At 44.0% G+C, this 19,813-nt stretch overlaps 1 protein-coding gene across 1 annotated transcript in view; it reads right to left on the bottom strand.

Moving 5' to 3' along the window:
* Positions 1–19,813, bottom strand: part of DRC8 (dynein regulatory complex subunit 8) — a 57,810-nt gene that overhangs the window by 19,212 nt on the left and 18,785 nt on the right. The window contains exon 2 of the mRNA XM_037069475.1: positions 12,458–12,542. Within this exon, the coding sequence (XP_036925370.1) occupies positions 12,458–12,542 (85 nt within the window). The remainder of the gene's footprint in view (positions 1–12,457; positions 12,543–19,813) is intronic.

Here is a 19,813-nt window from a genome sequence, read left to right as displayed (position 1 = left end):
GCATAAAGAAATCCACCCCATATATTCTAATGCTTGTAAGACCTGATGTCTTCTAGGTCCCGACTTGGGTGCGGAGGAGACCTCCCAGGAAAGGGAGTGAGCGAAAAGAGGGATGGGGGTGAGAGTCTGGCGGGTATTCAGAAGCCAAGTGAAGGGACTGCTGTCCCCAAAAGGAGCTGAGAAGGAAAAGCTGGGGATGTCTGGAAAAAACAAAAGGTGATATAATGGGAAACAAGGAAAGAGATGATTAGTGACGTCAGGAAACGCAGTTCAAATGGGGATGGAGTTGGGAGAAAGAATTCAAATTACAAACTGTACGTGATTTTTAAAATAATTTTTATTTAATTTTCTTGAAGATTTTATTTATTTATTTTTAGAGAAGAGGGAAGGAAGAGAGGAAGAGAAGGAGAGAAACATCAATGTCTGGCTGCCTCTTGCATGCCCCCTACTGGGGACCTGGCCTGCAAGCCAAGTATGTACCCTGACCAGGAATCGAACAGGCAACTCCCTGGTTCATAGGCCGGTGCTCAATCCACTGAGCCACACCAGCCAGAGCTATTTTTTTTTTTGCCATTACCATTTATCCCCCTTATACCCTCTTCCATCCCCACCCACTCCTCTTCCCCCCACAATCACTATACTGTTTGTCCATGTCCATGAGTCCTTTTTCTTTTTTTTTTAAATTTTTTTTATTTTATTCACTTATCTTTAAAGGGGAGGAGAAGGAGAGAGGGAAAGAAATATCAATGTATGGTTGCCTCTCGTGTGTCCCCCACTGGGAACTGGCCTGCAACCCAGGCATGTACCCTGACTGGGAATCGAACCGTGATCCCTTAGTGTGCAGGCCCCGCCCCCCCCTCAATTCACTGAGCTACACCAGCCAGGGCTTTTTTTTTTTTTTCATGAGTCCTTTTTCTTTTTCAATCGATCCTTCCATCCCCTACACTGCCCTGGAGAGCTGTCAGCCTGCTCTCTATCTAGGAGTCTGTCTCTATTTTGCTTGTTAGTTCAATTTGTTCATTAGATTCCACACATGAGTGAAATCATACAGTATTAATATAGGGAAAGTGGTCAATAAAAGCAAACTCATTTTCTTATTAAGATATTTATGAAGAGAAAGACAGTGATAGGACATTAGCTGGGGGCGGTGGTTATGAGGCAGAAGTTTTTTGTAGTTTGCTATGTTTGAGGAGTGGAATATTTTTGAATAACGACAGAGACCTCTCCACGCAATTATGTGTGCCCTCCGCCAGCACAGACTGCTAGGCATTCCAGCTCATGGCCCGAGCCAGAGGACACCTCAGGACACAGAGATAAGGGTGAGTTAGTCATCAAAGGGGTCCTTACTGGGAGGGTGCAGCTAGGCACTCCCCCTCCCTGCACTCCCCTCCCCGCGCCTGCCCCTGGGGCGCCTGCCCCTGGGTGCCCTCGTCTCTGCCAGGCTCCAGGCTGTGGGTTCGTGAGCGCCTCCAGGTCTTCAGGTTGGAGGGCTCCCAGTGCCAGTTCTGCGCTGCATTCTGTGTGCAGCCCCGGAAGAGCTGGGCTTGTGGGGCAGCTTCGAGGCCCCTGGGAGGCAGGAGACAGGAAGGAGGAAACTCTGGCAGTGCCCCAGGGCTCAGATAAAGGACACCTGTACAGAGACCCTGTTCTAAGACCGGTTGTTCCCACTTTCTGGAAAGGCACTGAATCATGGTGACTCAGGAATGCACCTGGGCCGAAGATGCTACACGATCCCTGCTTCATTATAATAGCATTACAATAAAGTAATACTGTGTAGCTCCCTTCCCCACTGGCCAGTCAAGGAAAACCATGGGAGACCACATGCACAGTAGCTTAAAAGTAATACAACTACTTGCACACGGGCAATAAAAGCCCACCACAACTAGCCAGTGATAGAGAACAGAATCCCTCCAGCCCCTGAGGTCAGTCTCTGCTCGGAGTTGGCCTGCTCCCATGTTCTGTGCAGTGTACTGTCGCCTAATAAATCCGCTCTCTCTCTCTCTATGCTATGAACTCTGTGTGTTGGGTTCAATTCTTTGTCCACAGTCACCAAGAACCTGGTTACCTGTGCTCACCCGTGACAACTGCACAGGCACACGGTTACCCAAACTCCCCAAGCCCTGAGACCCCTCGGAGAGAGCAAAGGAGATCCTCCCACTCCACGGCCTTGTTTGTAGCTGCTCCTTGTTAAAGAGTTGGTGCGCTGACGTTGGTTCTTCAAGTCCCTGTTTGAGTGTCTGCTTATTTTTCTCTGTGTGTGTGTGTGTGTGTGTGTGTGTGTGTGTGTGTGGTGGTGGTGGTTTTGGTTGGTTTTTTTTAGGAGCACCTTGAAAGAGGAACCACCTGCTCTAGTCCACATGCCAACTAACCTACCATCCTGCAGGTAGAGTTCTCCTTCTGAAAACCCAAATCCAGTCCCACCACTTCTCTGTGTGTAGGGATCAGCATGCCCACATGACAAGACCTCGGCTCCCTCGGGCAGCGAGCAGGTCAGTCACCGAATGACCCTGACCCACCCTCACCCGTGCATTTCCCAGTAACCCCACAGAACCAGCCGCACTCTCTGCTGTACAGCAACGCCGTCTGTAAATGGAAGGCCGTGCTGTGCCAGGGCTGCCAACCTTCCGGCGTCTCCAGGCCGCACTGCAAGAAGGAGAGTTGTCTTGGGCCACACACTGAATACATAAACACTCATGAAAACTGATGAGCAAAAAAAAGGTTTTAAGTCAACCTACGATTTTGGGTTGGGCTGCCTTCATAGCCATCCTGGGCCCACGGGCTGCTCCACGTTACAGAACCTAGAGAGTAAGTCCATTTTGTCTTTCACACGTTTATATCTCAAGAAAAACAAGAAACTTAAACTTTTGGTTAAAAACATAAATACTCTTAGAATTAGGTGAGCAAAGGAAAGAGAGCCTAAAATGAGCTCTCGTGGAGGGTTCATAATTATTTTTTAAATGTGTGAGTGGTTTTCAGAAAAAAGTAGACACTTGAGTGGCACCTCTCAGTAACTCAAAAACTGAAACAGAAGAAGGCCCTGGGTGAGTTGCTGGCGTAGCTACCATGCCTTTAATTAAACAGACACATGCTTGAATGACAGCACCCAGAGCTGGCTTCTGGGCCGGCTCACCGCTGCATCCTGCAGGGGCCTCCGAACACTGCGAGCCCCTCAGAGACAGACACGATGACCCCCATGCTCCTTGGGACCCTGGTAACGGAACCACACCCCCTTTCACGGCCACTGGAAGAGCACCCCGCCCAGCCCCGCCTTTCTCACCTCCCCAGGGAAAGCTCAGATCGGAGACCTTGCCTCGCCCTCCCTGTAGACAAAAGAGACAAGCTGCTGTCACTCCTTCATCTGGAACAGAGACCTCGGAATCCACTGCTACACCCGACTGTACGAAGATGGGCTGGCTGCTTCGTGTGCAAGGCGGAACCACCAGCTACCACTGCTCCTTCGCACTACCCACTGGCCACACACACCTGGGGCAACTCCAAACAACTCCCGGACTTTGTTAGGTGACTACAAGTGCACCCAGTACCCACAGCTCCTGATTTGTGGAAAAAGTTTCAAAGGGTGGCATTCTTCATGTCATGCTGGCCAGGAGCAGCAAGACAATGATGGCTCTTCTTCTACACCCATCAGCCTCCTCTGAGCAGGCCGCCCTCAACCAGCTTCAGCCTAGGACCCAGCGCACCAAGACGTCTAGGGGCCCCAAACCCTTCCTTGGGCTCCTGTGGGGAAAGTTCGGTGAGGCCACTCCGCGAGGACAATGGTCAGTGCTGCAACAAAGTCCAGCACCCAGTGACTCCGCACCGTAGTCGTGGGGGCGGCACCTGAGGAATAACCACTCTCACGTCGCATCTCCAAACATACCCTTACAGCACCCTGGCCTCAGCTGAGAACACCGAAAGGGCTGTTTGGGCCGGTGCCGGCTCACAGAGCCCGACCAACAGAAACAATGAGAGGGAACCAGATCTCTAAATGTGCCCACAACCATCTGTGCACATGGTAATATTCTGGGGTGTGTATCCCCTCTACCTTTCAAAACTCATGAAGACACTGCCATGACCTGTTCTGTATTACGCATCTGCATGAAGTCTTGCACACTGAACAGGGCTGACGCTTTTCGAGCGAACCCAGCGTTTTACTTCCTGCATCAAGGAGCCCAGGCTGAAGTTACAGGACAATGAACCTGGAGCCGCAGAGGACCCACCCCCAAGGCCCCGGAAGTACTCTCCCTGAGACCAGCGACCCCGCCTCGGGCTCCGAAGTGTAGTAGCCATTCAGCCGATTTCGCCCTGATCGAGACTGTACAGTCCAACAGACAGATACTTACAATCCACAGTCACCAAAGCTGGCCTCCAAAGACAACGAATACAGAAAGGGTCTTCTTTGTCACAACAGCCAATCAAGGGTCCTCAACAGGGTAGCCTGAATCCAAGCGTCATTCTTCTGTCACAACACCCTTCTATGACCCTTATACTGACCCTTCTGTCAATCATCTCCCATCTACAAATCCTGGGACATAGTTTCCTGGGATTTCCAGGCCTCCCGCCCTTTGTGATACCCTCCAATACACTAAAACCTGGGGACATTTACACACTCACACTAAGACTGAACTAGAAAGCTACATCCATTCCAGACTCCCGGATACTACCGGGCAGCCATGAAAATGAACTTCGTCACGGGTTTGACCCCACCCCATGGCAACAGTACCGCACTACAGAAACATGCGACCATTCTAGCAAACAGGGTGGTGGGGTGGTAAAAATAGCACATATGAATCTCCTTGTATATGCCTACTATTTTTGGAGCTACCCCTAGAAATTAGTGCCACAGTGCCATTAGTGCCATTAGTGCCACTTGCTAATATTTTGGAGGGGTTCTGGATGGCTGGCAAAAGGGGACTGGAGGGACTTTTCTCTATACTTTGTTCTTTCCATTCTCACCACATGAATAGAAATATATTGTCTATTCACAGGTAGTTTTGAAGACTTCAACTCCCTCTCCTGATTAACCCTTTCGTATCATAGACTAGGACCCACGTCTCTCAAATTTACTTCCCCCTTTGACATTTTGAGCACACTCCTCTGGGTTTCTCTGTCAGTCAGTTTGGGCTGCTATCACAAAACAGCATAAACCGAGTGCTAACAAACAACAGGCCCTCGTTTCTCACAATTCTGGAGGCTGGGAAGCCCACGACCGCGGTGCAGGCAGACTCAGCGTCCGGTGGGAAGCCCCTCCCCGGGCAGCTGCTCTTCCGCTGCGCGTCAGGCGGCAGAAAGGACCGGCCCGCGCCCTGGTCTCCTTCCTAGGGTGCGAATCCCACCCCCGGGGCTCCAGCCCATGGTCTGCAGACTTCCCAAAGGCCCAGCCTCCAAACACTATCAGAGTCCGGTTGGGAAGTCATCGTGGGAAGCTGGGGGCCACAGACACTGGGACCAGGGCAGTTTCCTGCTTACGCCCACCACCCCCTCCTCTCAGGATGTAGCTATGTAGACTGAGATGCCCTCTCTCCCAACCGGGATGCCTTTCTCTTTAGGAAAAGGACTAACAGGAGTTCACTTTTGGCAGTCTAGGAAAGAGATGAAGTCTTTGAACAATGACACATTACTAATTTCACCCTTGACACAATAGTAGCATCATAGTATAAAGAAATTCAAATTTCCAAAATTAGGAGCTACATTAAATAATGGTACAACCACACACTGGAACACCTTGCAACCATTACAAATGCTGGTATAAACTTATAAGATGTCATTCAAGTACAAATTATTTAACTATACAGAAAAGATTTTAAACAAAAGGACTGAGGAAAAATAGCCATGAACACTTCCTGAAAGAAAAAAATGGTGAGAATCCTGACAACGGAAATCAAGATAGAGAATTCCAGGGTGAAGGGAAATGATGCTTAGCAGTAATCCCATTCAAATACAGGGAAAGTAAACTAAAAAAGCATGTGAATATTAAGTAAAGTATGAATACTCTACCTTGTCAATGTAAAAATAATAATATAACTAAGATAAATTAGAGAACTTAAGGAAAAAAGTGGAAGGAATTTTTTAAGTGCTAATGTCTGTATCTTCCATGGCAAGGAATCAACTGACACTTTTTATATTTGAAACAGGACATTTTTAAAACACACACAGACTATAATTTCAATGTTTTTCTCATTATCCTTTCTCAATTTAAAATAATGTCTCTCATAGCCAACTAACATTTCAGATTCCACAAATTCTTCAATTTAATTTCATTTGAATACAATTAATTTTTTAATTGATTTTAGAGAGGGAGGAAAAGAGAAAAGGAGAAACACTCGTCTGTTGTTCCACTTACTGATGATTCTCTGGTTCATTTTTGTATGTACTAGGGATCAAACCCATGACCCTGGCTTACCAGGATGATACTAAGCAACTGAGCTACCTGGTCGGGAAAATATTTTTTATTTTTAAAAGGTATGATTACGATGATCTTATTTTTATAGGATAGTCTCTTCCTTCATTCATTTAATAAATATTTATTGGGCATCTACTATGGGACAAACACAGTTGTAGTTGCTGAAAATAGAGCAGTAAACAGAACAGACAAACTCCTGCCCTGGCAGAAATTATATACTACAGTTGTTCCTATGGGAATACCATAATTAATGAATAATAATAATACCCGAGTAAACTCCCTACTGTGCGTACTCACAACTGTAAACCTACTTTTGCCACACCCTGCAGTCTAGAACTTTTTTCTTCCATAATTTCTCTTTTTCCTTTCTTCTCTTTCTCCCTCCTCCTTTCTTACTAACTCCCCGCCTTTCTAGCCATTTATCCTATACGCCATGGACATAAACAGGTCTACAATGATAGTTCTCTAGCATTAACACCTCTTATTTCAGGAGATAAAATTTTGGATGATTTTTTAAAACTTTGCTATTCTTCTAATCACAGTACATAAAAAGGGCTATTAGAAGCAAATCAATTTTTTACAAAGCAACTGGAAAGCAAGATGGTGAAAAGACAAGATATAAACCACTGTTTAAAAATATTTATTTCTACTTGAACAAGAATTTAAAAAAACATATAAAAAATACTTATTTCTGTTTAATTGTGAAATATTTCAGAAAAAGTACAGAAAAAGTGTAACAGTGATATACATTTAGCAGATATTAATATTTTGCCACACAGGCTTCAGACTTTTACCTTAACACTAAAACATTGCAGAAACAGCTAAAGCCCCACTCGCTACCACTCCCCCATCTACAGATGCATCCACTATTTCAAAGATGATGTTGACCGTGACCATGGATGTCTTTGGACTCATAAACAATAGATATGATTAATCTGTGTGTTTAAAATTTATATATGGGAGACTTCCGCCAAGATGGAGGCATAGGTGGAAACAGGGTGCCTTCTCCCACAACCAAGTTTGAATACAACAAAGGTTTGGAGAACTAGGACACACCCAAAGACCAGAAAACGGAATTATACGGGAGTCCGACAACTACGAACCGTTCAACGGGGACGGTAAGAGGGGCGGAGCCAGCAGCAGAGCTGGGTCGGGCAGGACAGGTCCCCTGACCTAGACGCGCAGGCAGTCCGGAACCAGTCGGGGTGTGGGGCAGACTGACCGCGGTCGCACAATCGCACACAGTGAGACGGACCACACAGGCCCCAGGGGGCGAACCCAGTGGTGGAGGGCTGACGGCGGTGGCACACTCTCGTGCAGTGGAACAAAACGTGTGGGCCTGGTGATGGTGGTGGCTGCAGCGCCGGGGCCGAGGCGGCAGGCGGCAGATGGGAAGCCATTGTCCCTCTTTGACCCCACCCCCACATATAACGTCACAACCCAGCGACTTAGTTGCCCTGTTCTAGTGAACACTTTAGGGCTCCGATCCTGCTATGGAACAGGCACGAACAGCCCAAAAGATGGTGCAAGAAGAACTCAAAGTCCCAGAGCCAATAACTCTAAGCGACCGAGAAATTGCCAGTCTCTCAGAAGCACAATTCAAGACACTATTTATCAGGATGCTCACAGAACTGGTAGATTATAGTCACAAATTAGAGGAACATATGAAGGCTAAACTAATTGAAATGAAGGGAGATGCACAGGAAACCAATAGTGATGGAAAGGAAACTGGGACTCAAATCAATGGAATGGACCAGAAGGAAGAACAAAACATCCCACCAGAAAGGAATGAAGAAATGAGAATTCAAAAAAATGAGGAGAGGCTTAGGAACCTCCAGGACATCTTTAAACGTTCCAACATCCGGATTATAGGGGTACCAGAAGGGGGAAAGAAACAGCCACGAGTGGAAAACTTATTTGAACAAATAATAAAGGAGAACTTCCCCAGTCTGGCAAAGGAAATAGACTTCCAGGAAATCCAGGAAGCTCAGAGAGTGCCAAAGAAGTTGGACCCAAGAAGGAACACACCAAGGCACATCATAATTACATTAGCCAAGACCAAAATGAAGGAGAGAATCCTAGAAGCAGCAAGGGATAAGGGGACAGTCACCTACAAAGGAGTACCCATCAGACTGTCAGCGGATTTCTCAAAAGAGACCTTACAGGCAAGAAGGGGCTGGAAAGAAGTATTCCAAGTCATGAAATCCAAAGACCTACAGCCAAGATTGCTTTATCCAGCAAAACTTTCATTTAGAATGGAAGGACAGATAAAGTGCTTCTCAGATAAGGTCAAGTTCAAGGAGTTCATCATCACCAAGCCCTTATTATATGAAATGCTAAAGGGACTTATATAAGAAAAAGAAGATGAAAAATATGAACAGTGAAAGGACAGCAAACACACAGTTATTAACAACCACACCTAAAACAAAAGCAAACCAAGAGGACAGCTAGATCAGGAGTGGAACCATAGAAATGAAGAACACATGGAGGGTTAGAAACAGGGGGGTGGGAGGGGGAGAAGGGGGGAGAAGGCACAGAAAATAGCATAGATGGTAGGTAGAAAATAGATAGGGGGAGGGCGAGAATAGTGGGGGAAATATAGAATCTAAAGAACTTGAGACACATGGTTATAAACTAAGGGGGGAGAATGGTGGGGGAGGGAGTGTGCGGGTGGAGGGGAATGAAGGGGCGAATAGAACAACTGTAGTGGTATAATCAATAAAATATATTTAAATAAATAAATAAAAATCCTCTACGAAAAAAATTTATATATGTTTTCTTCCTTTTGAAATTTTATAATTGAACATTTTTCTGAAATTTATCTAAATTACACACAAAGTCACAGTTCATCATTCCTTTCATTCATATGTGTGAAATATCACTGCATGAATAAGCCCCAGGTTTTAGAGTTTCTTCCCTACCAAGGAGTCTGTGGGTCCAACAATCCCATTCCTCTTTTGTAATTTATAATATGTTTTCCGTTGCACAATGCACACCCATTTACCTATGTCATTTTTCAAAAGCTCTCTTAGTAGTCTTAAGCTTTCCCATAATTATTTGGGGAAACTGTCCAAACAATTTCTCTGTATTACTCAGACTCTTTACTACCTGATAAAAGTGAATTATAAAATGTCTATTCACTTATGTTCAAAAATAGTATTAAATGTGGCCCTGGCTGGTGTAGCTCAGTGGATTGAGCGTGGGCCTGCGAACCAGAGGACCACGGTTCGATTCCCAGTCAGGGCACATGCCTGGGTTGCAGGCCGGTTCCTTGCAGGCCAGCTACCAGCAGGGGATGCACAAAAGGCAACCATACATTGATGTTTCTCTCCCTTTCTCCTTCCCCTCTAAATATAAATAAGTAAGAAAATAAAATCTTTAAAAAATAGTATTAAATGTGAAAAACAGAAGTATTATTTACGGCACCTTTAGTCCTCTTAGGAAGAGCCATTTCCAATACATTACCAAAAGGTTCTCGTTACCTACATCTTACTGCATTTTAGACAAGACATAATATACGGAAGGTTCCTGCCCATTGCTTAAGAAACTGAAATCTCCCTAACAGGGAAACAGACAAATACTGGGTGGTGTGTGCCTCAGACACAGGCTGCGCTGACGTGGAAGCAGAGAAAAAAGAGACCCCGCTTTAGCAAGACAGAACCAGGAGCTGCTGGGCTGCAACACGCTGCCTAATGACTGAGAAACGTTAGGGAAAACCTCCTACAGGCAAGGCGGGTGCAGAGTAAACACTGAACAGTCTGGAATACTGATAATGAGACCACTGTGACACAGTAGACGTGGCTGGGGAGAGGAGAAGCCCGGCACTTGGATTCCAGAACTGGACCCTGCGTCATCCAGCTCACCAGGTTCCTGAGCATCCATCTGCTCTGCAACTGGTTAGAACCGGTTGTTAAAAAACACGTAAGTGGATCTCATCTTACGTACTTTTCATATTCTTTCACTTGAAACCCTAAATATTCCTATGTCTTAAATGATGAGGTATTATTATTTCAATTTTATAGAGAAGGAAAATGACATAATAAGAGAGTAGCACATAAAAAAATCAATGATGGGAGCCAGCAATGGACTCTACTGACTTCTAGAGCACATTTATTCTGCTAACACCAAAGATTTCTTTTTAAAAAACAGATTATAAAAAGCTACACTTTTTGTGAATACAATTTGAGTCACTTTCCAATTAAATGTATGAGCTACATGGAAAAATTAGCTTTTTCACTTTAGAGGTATTCTTTGCTTTTAGAGGTATTTATACGCTTTTTATTTTTTATCAAGCTATCTTGATTCAGGGTAACTTTAATTTATCCTAATAAAACTACTCCAATGACTTTTGTTTGTTTCTAAAAATTAAATCCACACTCAAGAAATGTGTGATTTGACTATTTTTTTAAATTTCTGAATGCCAAAAGACAGATGGCATACATTTCACAGATTAAGGCTAAGATCTTTAATATATAAAAATTCAACAGGGAAAAATATACAAACAATTCAATGGGGAAAATGGGGAGCGATCATGAACTCCCCATTCACACCAAAGGAAATACAAGTCACTTTAAGACGTAGGAAAAGATGCCCATAACTACAAAAATGAAATTTAACATGAGTTTCTATTTCTCACATATTAGATTAGCAAAAATCTTGACCTTTGACTTTTAAAGTCTGTTGAAGAGGGAGTGGGGGACAGGCAGGTGACAAAGTGAGAGACTATTGTGAAGACAGCAATACCTACCAAAAACCTTCACGCGCTTTGACATATTTCCAGGAATACATTTATTCTAGAGAAAAATTCTCACTTGTGCAAAATAATATGCACACTAAGATATTCTCTGCAACATGGACTATTGAGGCAAAAGTCTGGAAACAACCTAAATATCCATTAATGGGAGATCAGTTGGATATATTAAGGTTATTTATATGCTTTACGTGTTTGCAACTCTCTTCCACGTCTGCCCTCACAGAAGACAGCTGGCGTCCCCTGTCTGGGTCTGCGATCACCTGCTGCGATAGCACACACATCGTGTTTTGGCTTTTCCAAAACTCCAACACACACTTGTGGGAAAAACGAGAATGAAAATAGCAAACACTGTCTCTGACTTACGATAAAAACACCTTCGACTTCATAGACCCCTGAGAGGGTCCTTAGGACAAAGGGGTCTCCAAACCACGCTGGGAGCACTGCGTACGCTCACCAGTCCTGTGAGGCGAACATGGAAACTGTGCACAGGCAGAATGAATGAGTCACTCACCACCACTGGCCAGGGCTGAAACCCAGGCCGTCAGATTCCAGACCCCAGCTGGCCCCAGGCAGACAGGTGGGAGGCAGCGGGCTCAGTTCACCATGTTGTATGTAGTGAGGAGAAACCCACCGGCTGCCAGGCAGTCCCAGCACCAGACCCGCAGTGTCTACTGAGACAGAACCTCCACTAATCCTCCCCCTGTGCAAAGCTAGGGAAGGGGAAGGGAGAACAGAACGGTGACATGCTGACCTTTTGCCTTTATTTTGCTTTCTGGTCTCAAACTAGTCTTTGTTTCCTGTCCTCCATTCCAGACCTACCACTACGCATGTCTTTCATTATTTCATGTTCTTTTGTTTTGGTTCTTTTCATTGTTTTCCTTGGGAAGTATATCATTGCTTAAGCATTATTAATCTTTCCGGGTTGTATCCCACTCATGGCTTGATAACGCATACTGATTTCTTTTAAAAGAAAATTCTATTCATTCACTCCACAAAAATTTCCTGAACACCAAATTTATGTCTAACACTAAAGTTACAGTTCCGTTTATCTGACTCACAGAATTGAGCGTCAATAGGTTAGAGTAGGCAATGTAGATGTGTTCTTTTCACCAGATTATAAAGAATAAGAAAGAGTACTGATATGGAACACCAGTTAGCAAAAAGATTTTTGATAGAGCACAGCAAAATAAATACTTTAAATAGCATGATAAATCCAAGGAATGTAAAAAGGAGACGAAAGAGGCCTCTTCCATTTATGAGTTGTATCACTAATTCAGAACGAGACAAAGAAAATATTTCCACACCTCACATCCACTGTGTTATTCGACTCATGATCAAACACTTCAAAAGCCTCTTTGACTTTCCTGTGCAATTCTGCTACTTCCAGCTCTGAAAAAGACAAAGGAAATAATAATTATTTTACTTTAATTTTTAATTCAACACAAAAAATTTCAACAAACTATAGAAATTCTCAATAAAGAAGAACACACAGAACTCTTTCCTAATTGTCTTAATGTATCATTTATCACATGTAACTTCCTCTGGCGATATCAAAGAATGGAACAAAGTTTTTTTAAACCTTTTTACTGAGTCATCATACACAAACAAGTTAGTACCAAAGGTGCACTAATCTTAAACACACAGCTGCGTGAGTTTTCGCTCGTGTATTCAGTCATAGAGCCACCGCCCAGATCAAGATACAGAACATTCCAGCCCATCCTCTACCTCACGCAGTTTGGGTCGAGTGCTAGCCCGAGAGGCCGGAGGACTCAGTGCCCCCGATACCGACTGCAGTACCCTAGTGTGCCCACCTGGCCTTGCCTTTTCTACCCTTGAGGAGTCGGGGGCTGGGGGGCACACAAAAGCAACATGTGACAGACACTCCCTCAAAGAGCTTTCAAACTAATTTGAGACTAAGATTTACATATATGAAGCAATTAAAAAGTCACCTATTTAACAAATATTGAGGTCCTACTATGTGCCAGATGCTATTCTAGGTGCTAAGGTTATAGCAAGGAGCAAAACAGACAGAAATCCGACCTCCGTGGGATTTCTTATTGGGGGAGACACATACGTTTACACACACTTGGTAAAAGACACGGAGTAAGTCACACGGCGCTGGGAAACGTAAAGCCGAGGAGGGACATGCAGAGCGCTGGGGGTGCCGGTGGAGGAAAAGGGTGATGTGATGGTTTGGGAAGGCCTGCTGCATGGTAAGGTGACATCTGTGCAGACCCAAAGGAGGGGAAAGAGGCCACCTTTTGAATACCTGCAGGAAGAGTTTTTAGGCAGAACAGAAAAGCAGAATGGTAAGAAACAAGGAAGGAAGGATGTGAGCCTGGGGGTGGAGGACAGATTCTGTACAAGCTCCGTGGGCTACATTAGGGATTTCGTCTCTTACTGCCGATGCCATGAGGAACCACTCCAGGGTCTCAGCAGTAATGTGACTCAGCCTGGCTCGTCCTCGTGTTGGCCGTTATGTTGAGAACACACTGGGAAGGGACAAGGGTGGAGCGGAGACCGGCTAGGAAGCTACTGCAGTATTCCAGGTGAGAGACCCACGGTGGTTCGAACCAGGGTGGTGCCAGTGGAGGTGGTGACAAATGAGATAACTTCTGACACATATTCTGAAGGGCAGAGCGGAGAAGACTCGCTGATAAATTTGATACAAGGTGGAGAGAGAAACAAAAGGGCTGAGTTTGACTCTAAGGTGTTAGAATTTTTAAAAATGAATCAAGTCCCAAGATTTGTTCTTCAAATAGTAAGTATAATAGGATACCCAAAAGAGAAAGATTAAGAATGAGTTTAGATCATTCTTTTAATTATAAATGCCATCAAATTATAGAAAATGGGGAAATGTCAATTAACTCATATCCTCTTTACCCTAACATGAGCATTATCATTATGCTGTATTTTCCTCTAATCTTTCATACACAACCTTTTATCTAAAGCACTTAATAACCACATTCATTCATTCAACAAAATCTCACTGAATAAACACTGTATCAGGTTCTGTGTCAGGTGCTGTGTCTGCATGTACTACCAGAGAGGAATCTCATTTTTAGGGACAGAAGAAAACCACCGAAGTCCGGGAAGGCCTGTGCACTAGCCCAAGCCCACAGTTACTACGCGGCAGAGCCGGACTGAACCCAGATCTTTCCTCCCTGTGGGATCCCGCTCTCTCTCAGCCACTACCCCACCCAACTAGTTTGAAAACTGTAACTCCTAATTACTTCACTCAGGTATTATATTTTTCCAGGTTGCAACATAATCTACATAACCTCCCATTTTTAGTAGTATCAAAGAAAGAGCCCTGGCTGGTGTAGCTCAGTGGATTGAGCTCGGGCCTGCGAACCACATGATCGCGGTTCGATTCCCAGTCAGGGCACATGCCTGGGTTCCAGGCCAGTTCCCAGCAGGGGACTCACGAGAGGCAACCATACATTGTTATTTCTTTCCTTCTCTCCTTTCCTTCCCCTCTAAAGATAAATAAATAAAATCTTAAAACAAAAAGAAAGATAGCACAATTATTGGTACTGATTTTTCACGGCAGTGAGTAACTTCTGCTGATTTAGCAAATAAAAATAAATGTCATTTAAATCTACGCTTCTTGGATTACAAATGAGTCTGAATAACAATCCACAGGCTTGTTTGCCACCTCTGGTTTCTGTGTTATGTACCGTCTGCTCACTCCTTCCACCGCTCACTCTCTGCCTCTGTGACTTTCTAAATGAACTTCGCTCGGATTGGAGTCTTGGCTCTGAACTCCCTCGGAGCCAGAATCCAGGTGCCGAGGAGGCTGAACCAAGGCCTGGTTGTCAGTAACGTCCGGTGCCATTCTGCTGCTAACGGCACTCACCGCAGTCCATTGCGTCCTTAATTTTTATTAACACGTGACAGTTTGAGACTTTATACAAAGTTTGAGAAACTTCCATGAAGTGTTTGGCTGATGAAATATTTAGGTTAGTAGGAAAACAAAAATCAATTAAAAGCCACAGAACTGAGAGCAGAAAGAGAAGTTAGATTCATTTAGCCCTTTGGACTAGTGAAGAAACCCCCTCCGAAATACACTCATGTGGTCGAGGGTCGGGGTCTGGTCTCCTGTTCTCTACTGTGCAGACTAATCACTTTTGTTTCTTAAAGACACTGTGCTGATTATGGCCACCACAAGCGAAAAATGTGTTTACTATGGTCTTAAAAATGTTTCTAAAGATCCATACTCAGTTTCCCTTCATCAGACAAGAAGTCTTATTTAAACTTAACACTAAACTTAACACTAATCATGTTAACAGAAATGTAAATAAAGCAATAATTCAGAATTGTGCTCTGGAAATAACCAATTTCTTGCTACAGACCATATTTAAACTATAACCTTAACATATATGAGAAATTTTCTGGTTGATAATCCAAGTGATTCTATCCAATCCATGGTTAGATCCATTTCAAAATCAGTAATATTATCTAAAAGTATTAAATAAAGCTAAAATTGATATATAGGTTTTCAATAAGGTATATGCAATTTTGGCAAGCTTGGAGAAAATATTAGCAATAATGCATGTATTTTCATAGAACTATCATGTTCAGCAGGTTGTTCTAGAAAATGTTACTTTTTACAGAGTGCCCATTAGCAAAAACTGAAGTGACCATATGTGGAAATAAGCACTTTATAAGAGGATCAGATCATGAAATAATACTAGAATGTAATACCCCCCTCTCTAAAGATAAATAAATAAAATCCTGTTTAAAAAAGTGTTTTATATACATGATTCTACGAAATATTTAAAAGCTAAAGTACTGGAGTCAAGCAAAATTGGCCAGATCCTGAAGCTCTTACTAATTTCAGCAAGTCACCAAACCTGCCTAAGGCTCAGCTTCCTCTTCCATGAAGCCGGGATGGTGGTGATGACGATGACAACTACCTTCCAGGGTCCCTGTGAGGACTGAAGGGAGCAACGCATGCTCAGACCCTGGCGCACAGGAGTGCTCTGGAGACGCAAGTTGCTCTTATTACGTCTCACAAAAATTATCTGGGTTCAGCATAAGTATCCTATCCTTATCCAAGAGATAAGGTTATTGAAGCCTAGAAAGTTAAATAAATGACTTGGAAACAAATAAATAGTAAACGGCAAACTGAAGACTCACGCCCAAGTCTATATGGTTTCAAAGATTCTATTGTTTCAAACTACATTATTCTGCCTCTCATTGCCTTTTTATAAAGGGCTTAGATTATAAATAAATATATATACAACTGACTTGACTCTCAAGATTGATATATCTATAATTCATTAAAAAGCTTTGAATCTTTGAAATGTTTACAAGTTTCATATTACTCGTATATGCAGTAGTTTTAAAAAAGACACAAGGAACTGCCTCATTTCACATTAAATATATGGCACATGATAAAATAGGACTCAGGGATCCTAAATTTTTGTTTCCTACTGAAGATAACTGCTCCAACTGTGGCCAGTTTTATAGACTATTTTTAATGTTACTACTATAGGGTCTTAAAAATTATAGGTCATGCAATAATGCCAAAGTAAGGGCTCCAACTGGACATGAAGGTTTGCAAGCAAGTCTTTATTTTACTCCTTCCCTGCTTACCCACTCAGGGAACATTTATAACAACTCTAAAAAGCAAGCAAGCAAAAAACAGGAAAAATGGACCCAAAACTTTAAGGAACAGAATTAGGTTGACTTTCATTCCTGACAGAGACAATTTAGTGGGAAATAAAGCAAAAGAAAAAAGAAAAATAGAAAGAACAGAAAAACCAAAATCAGGGACATCGAGCTTGAGTAGAAAACACATAAAAATGGAGGGAGTGAGTAAACTATACAAAAGACAGCACTTTTCTTACTCAGATACAATACAACCATGTGAAGGACTTTCATGAGTATGCTCCAAGCCAAAAAGTCGAACTGAATCCTTATGCAATTTAAAATTTTACTGTGTCATAATAAGTTAACATCCTCCTGATACATTTATCATTCCTTTAGCGGGGGAATTTGTTTTTACAGTCTAAACAACAACAAATGTACAAATTATTACAAAACCACTTCAGGAACGTAATGCATAAACTACGCCCTCCGGTAGTCTCAACACTTGCACTCCCAAATCCACTTGCCTAGCTTCCGGCCCCGCTCTCCCCGAAGCGCCTACCCCGTACCTCCACTGCACAGCCCACTCCCCCGAACTCGAACCCCCCAACGCAAACCAGTGCTCCATCAGACCCTGCTTCAGCCGCGTTTGGATGGAGGGCCCTCGGTTTACAACCGCCTGTGGGCCAGCTCCTCACGCCACCAACGCGTTTTTTAATTTTTTAATCCTCACCCAAGGATTCGGCCACTGATTTTAGAGAGAGGAAGGGGCAGAGAGGGCGAGAGAGCAACACTGATGTGAGCACACCGACCTATGCCTCCCATGCGTGCCCCAGCTAGGGATCTAACCGGTAACCCAGGTATGTGCCCCGACCGCAGATCGAACCCACAAACTGATGGTGTACGGGACAGCTTTCCAACCCACTGAACCGCCGGCCAGAGCTACACCACCAGTTCTAAAACAGGCCCATACTTGAAGGCTTTGTTGACTGATTTCTCCATCACTGACTGATTCTCTTTATTCCCTTAGATACCATTCTTAGATCCCAGATGTTAATACGTCAAACCAAAATCTGAGAAATGACCACACTTGCAAATAACATTCAACAAATACTTCTGGAATGAAAGATGACTCTGGAGAAGACATGGGGTAATGGGGTGAAAGCCGGACTGTTGAGGGTGAGGAAGTAATGAAGAAACTGAGAAGAAATATTTCTTGAACTGACTGAAACCTAGGACTGAGTATACAGTAGGCCCCTCACCCATGGTCTTGCTTTCACAGTTTGGTACCCGCAGTCAACTGCGCCCAAAAATATTACATGGAGAATTCCAGAAAGAAACGATTCACAAGCTTTAAACTGGCCACTGTTCTCAGTATCACAAAGGGATCTTCCACCGTCCCGCTTCATCCCACCCAGGGAATGATCCGTCCCTCAGTCCAGCGTCTCCAGACCCCTGCTGTCACTCAGGAGTCCCTGCTGTCACTCAGTAGCTGTCTCGATTATCGGCCCAAGGGCCCAGGTGCTTGTATTCAAGTCACCCTCATTTTACTTACGAATGGCCTCCAAGCGCAAGAAGGGATGTTGGCAGTTCGGACACGCCAAACAGAAGCCATGAAGCGTTTCCTTTAAGTGAAAAGGTGGAAGTTCTCAACCGAATAAGGAAAGAAAAAAACCCGTGCGCTACGGCTGCTAAGACCCACAGGAAGGACAGCCCTCCTACCCATTAAACTGTGAGAAGGATAAAGAAGTCCGTGCTAGTTTTGCCGTTTCTCCTCAAACTGCAAAAGTTACAGCCACAGCGTAAGTGCTTAATTAAGACAGAAAAGGCACTAACCTTTATCATAGGTACGTACATACAAGAAAAACAGTATGTAGAGGGTTCTAAGTGTTTGGTAATACCCACAGTTTGAGACACCTACTGGAGGTCTTGGAACCTATCCCCCAACAGGTAAGGGGGGACTACCGGAGTGGTTTCTTTGAAGAATTTAACAAGGAAAAAGAGGAAACACACAAATGAAAGGTTGGTAGGACTAAGGGAAAAATTTTTGGAAACTGGAGAACATTTAAGGGCAAAAAAGGAAGAAATCAATCAAGACAGAAACCTGCAAATATAAATTATCTTATTGCCTGCAGTCTTGTACCTCCAGCTTCATCCTTCCCACTGTTTCCAACGTAGTATGCCTAAAAATACACACCTGGTTACACCAGATTCCAGCTCGAAGCCCTTCAGAAACGCTCCGTCACATCAGGGTAAAGTCAAAGGTCCTTAGCAACACAACACACGGCAAAGCGCCTCGACCTATCAGATAGTCCTGCTATTCAGTATCCTGGGCAGGGCGGGGAATCTGTATTTTTACAACCTCATGCCTCAGGGGACGTGATGAGCGGCCACGTTTGGGAATCCCCGCATTAATATAACAGGTAGTTTTAAAGAACAGCAGGCTTTGCACCAGGAACAACCCGAAACACAAACCTCTGCTCTAACCTTCACAGACGAAGTGAGCTTGGGCAAGTTATTTAGTTTCCCTCAGGATCAAAGATACTTTTCTAGAATGAGAATAATACCTTACTTACAGAACACTGGAAATATTAAACAAGATGTATAAAAATACTCACAGTATGTATGTAAACACATGCTATGAATGTAAACATTCCACGTTAACTGTTACCAACTCTATTTTAACTGCTCACACCCCGCACCTTCCCCCGCACCCCACGCCCTACCTCCGCCCATGCTGCCCTCTCAAGCCGGCACTCTCCCCTCATCTCTCCCTGCTGACTTCTAAACCTTCACGATGCTGCTCCAGGGACCTCTCCCACCAAGCCTCCACCCTCGCACGCCCCGATCTTTCTTCTCTCATTCTCTAGGCTGGGCCAGGTACTCGTCCTCTGATTTTACTCAGCACCCTGTGTTACCTTCTCTTCATTCACGCAATATTCACTAACACCTGTGATGTAGTAGACACTGGAGACACTGCAGGGGACAAAACTGATGTGCTGACACTCTAGTGAAAATAAGATATTTTAAAAATTACGTAAGCAATTTTCATTGTGATCAATCAT

This window comes from Sturnira hondurensis, unplaced genomic scaffold (genome assembly GCF_014824575.4).
Source record: "Sturnira hondurensis isolate 20B ecotype Veracruz unplaced genomic scaffold, ASM1482457v3 Scaffold0018525, whole genome shotgun sequence".
Lineage (NCBI taxonomy): Eukaryota > Metazoa > Chordata > Mammalia > Chiroptera > Phyllostomidae > Sturnira > Sturnira hondurensis.
The sequence above is the reverse complement of the archived record's forward strand: the minus strand, read 5'-3'. Positions and strand labels throughout refer to the sequence as shown.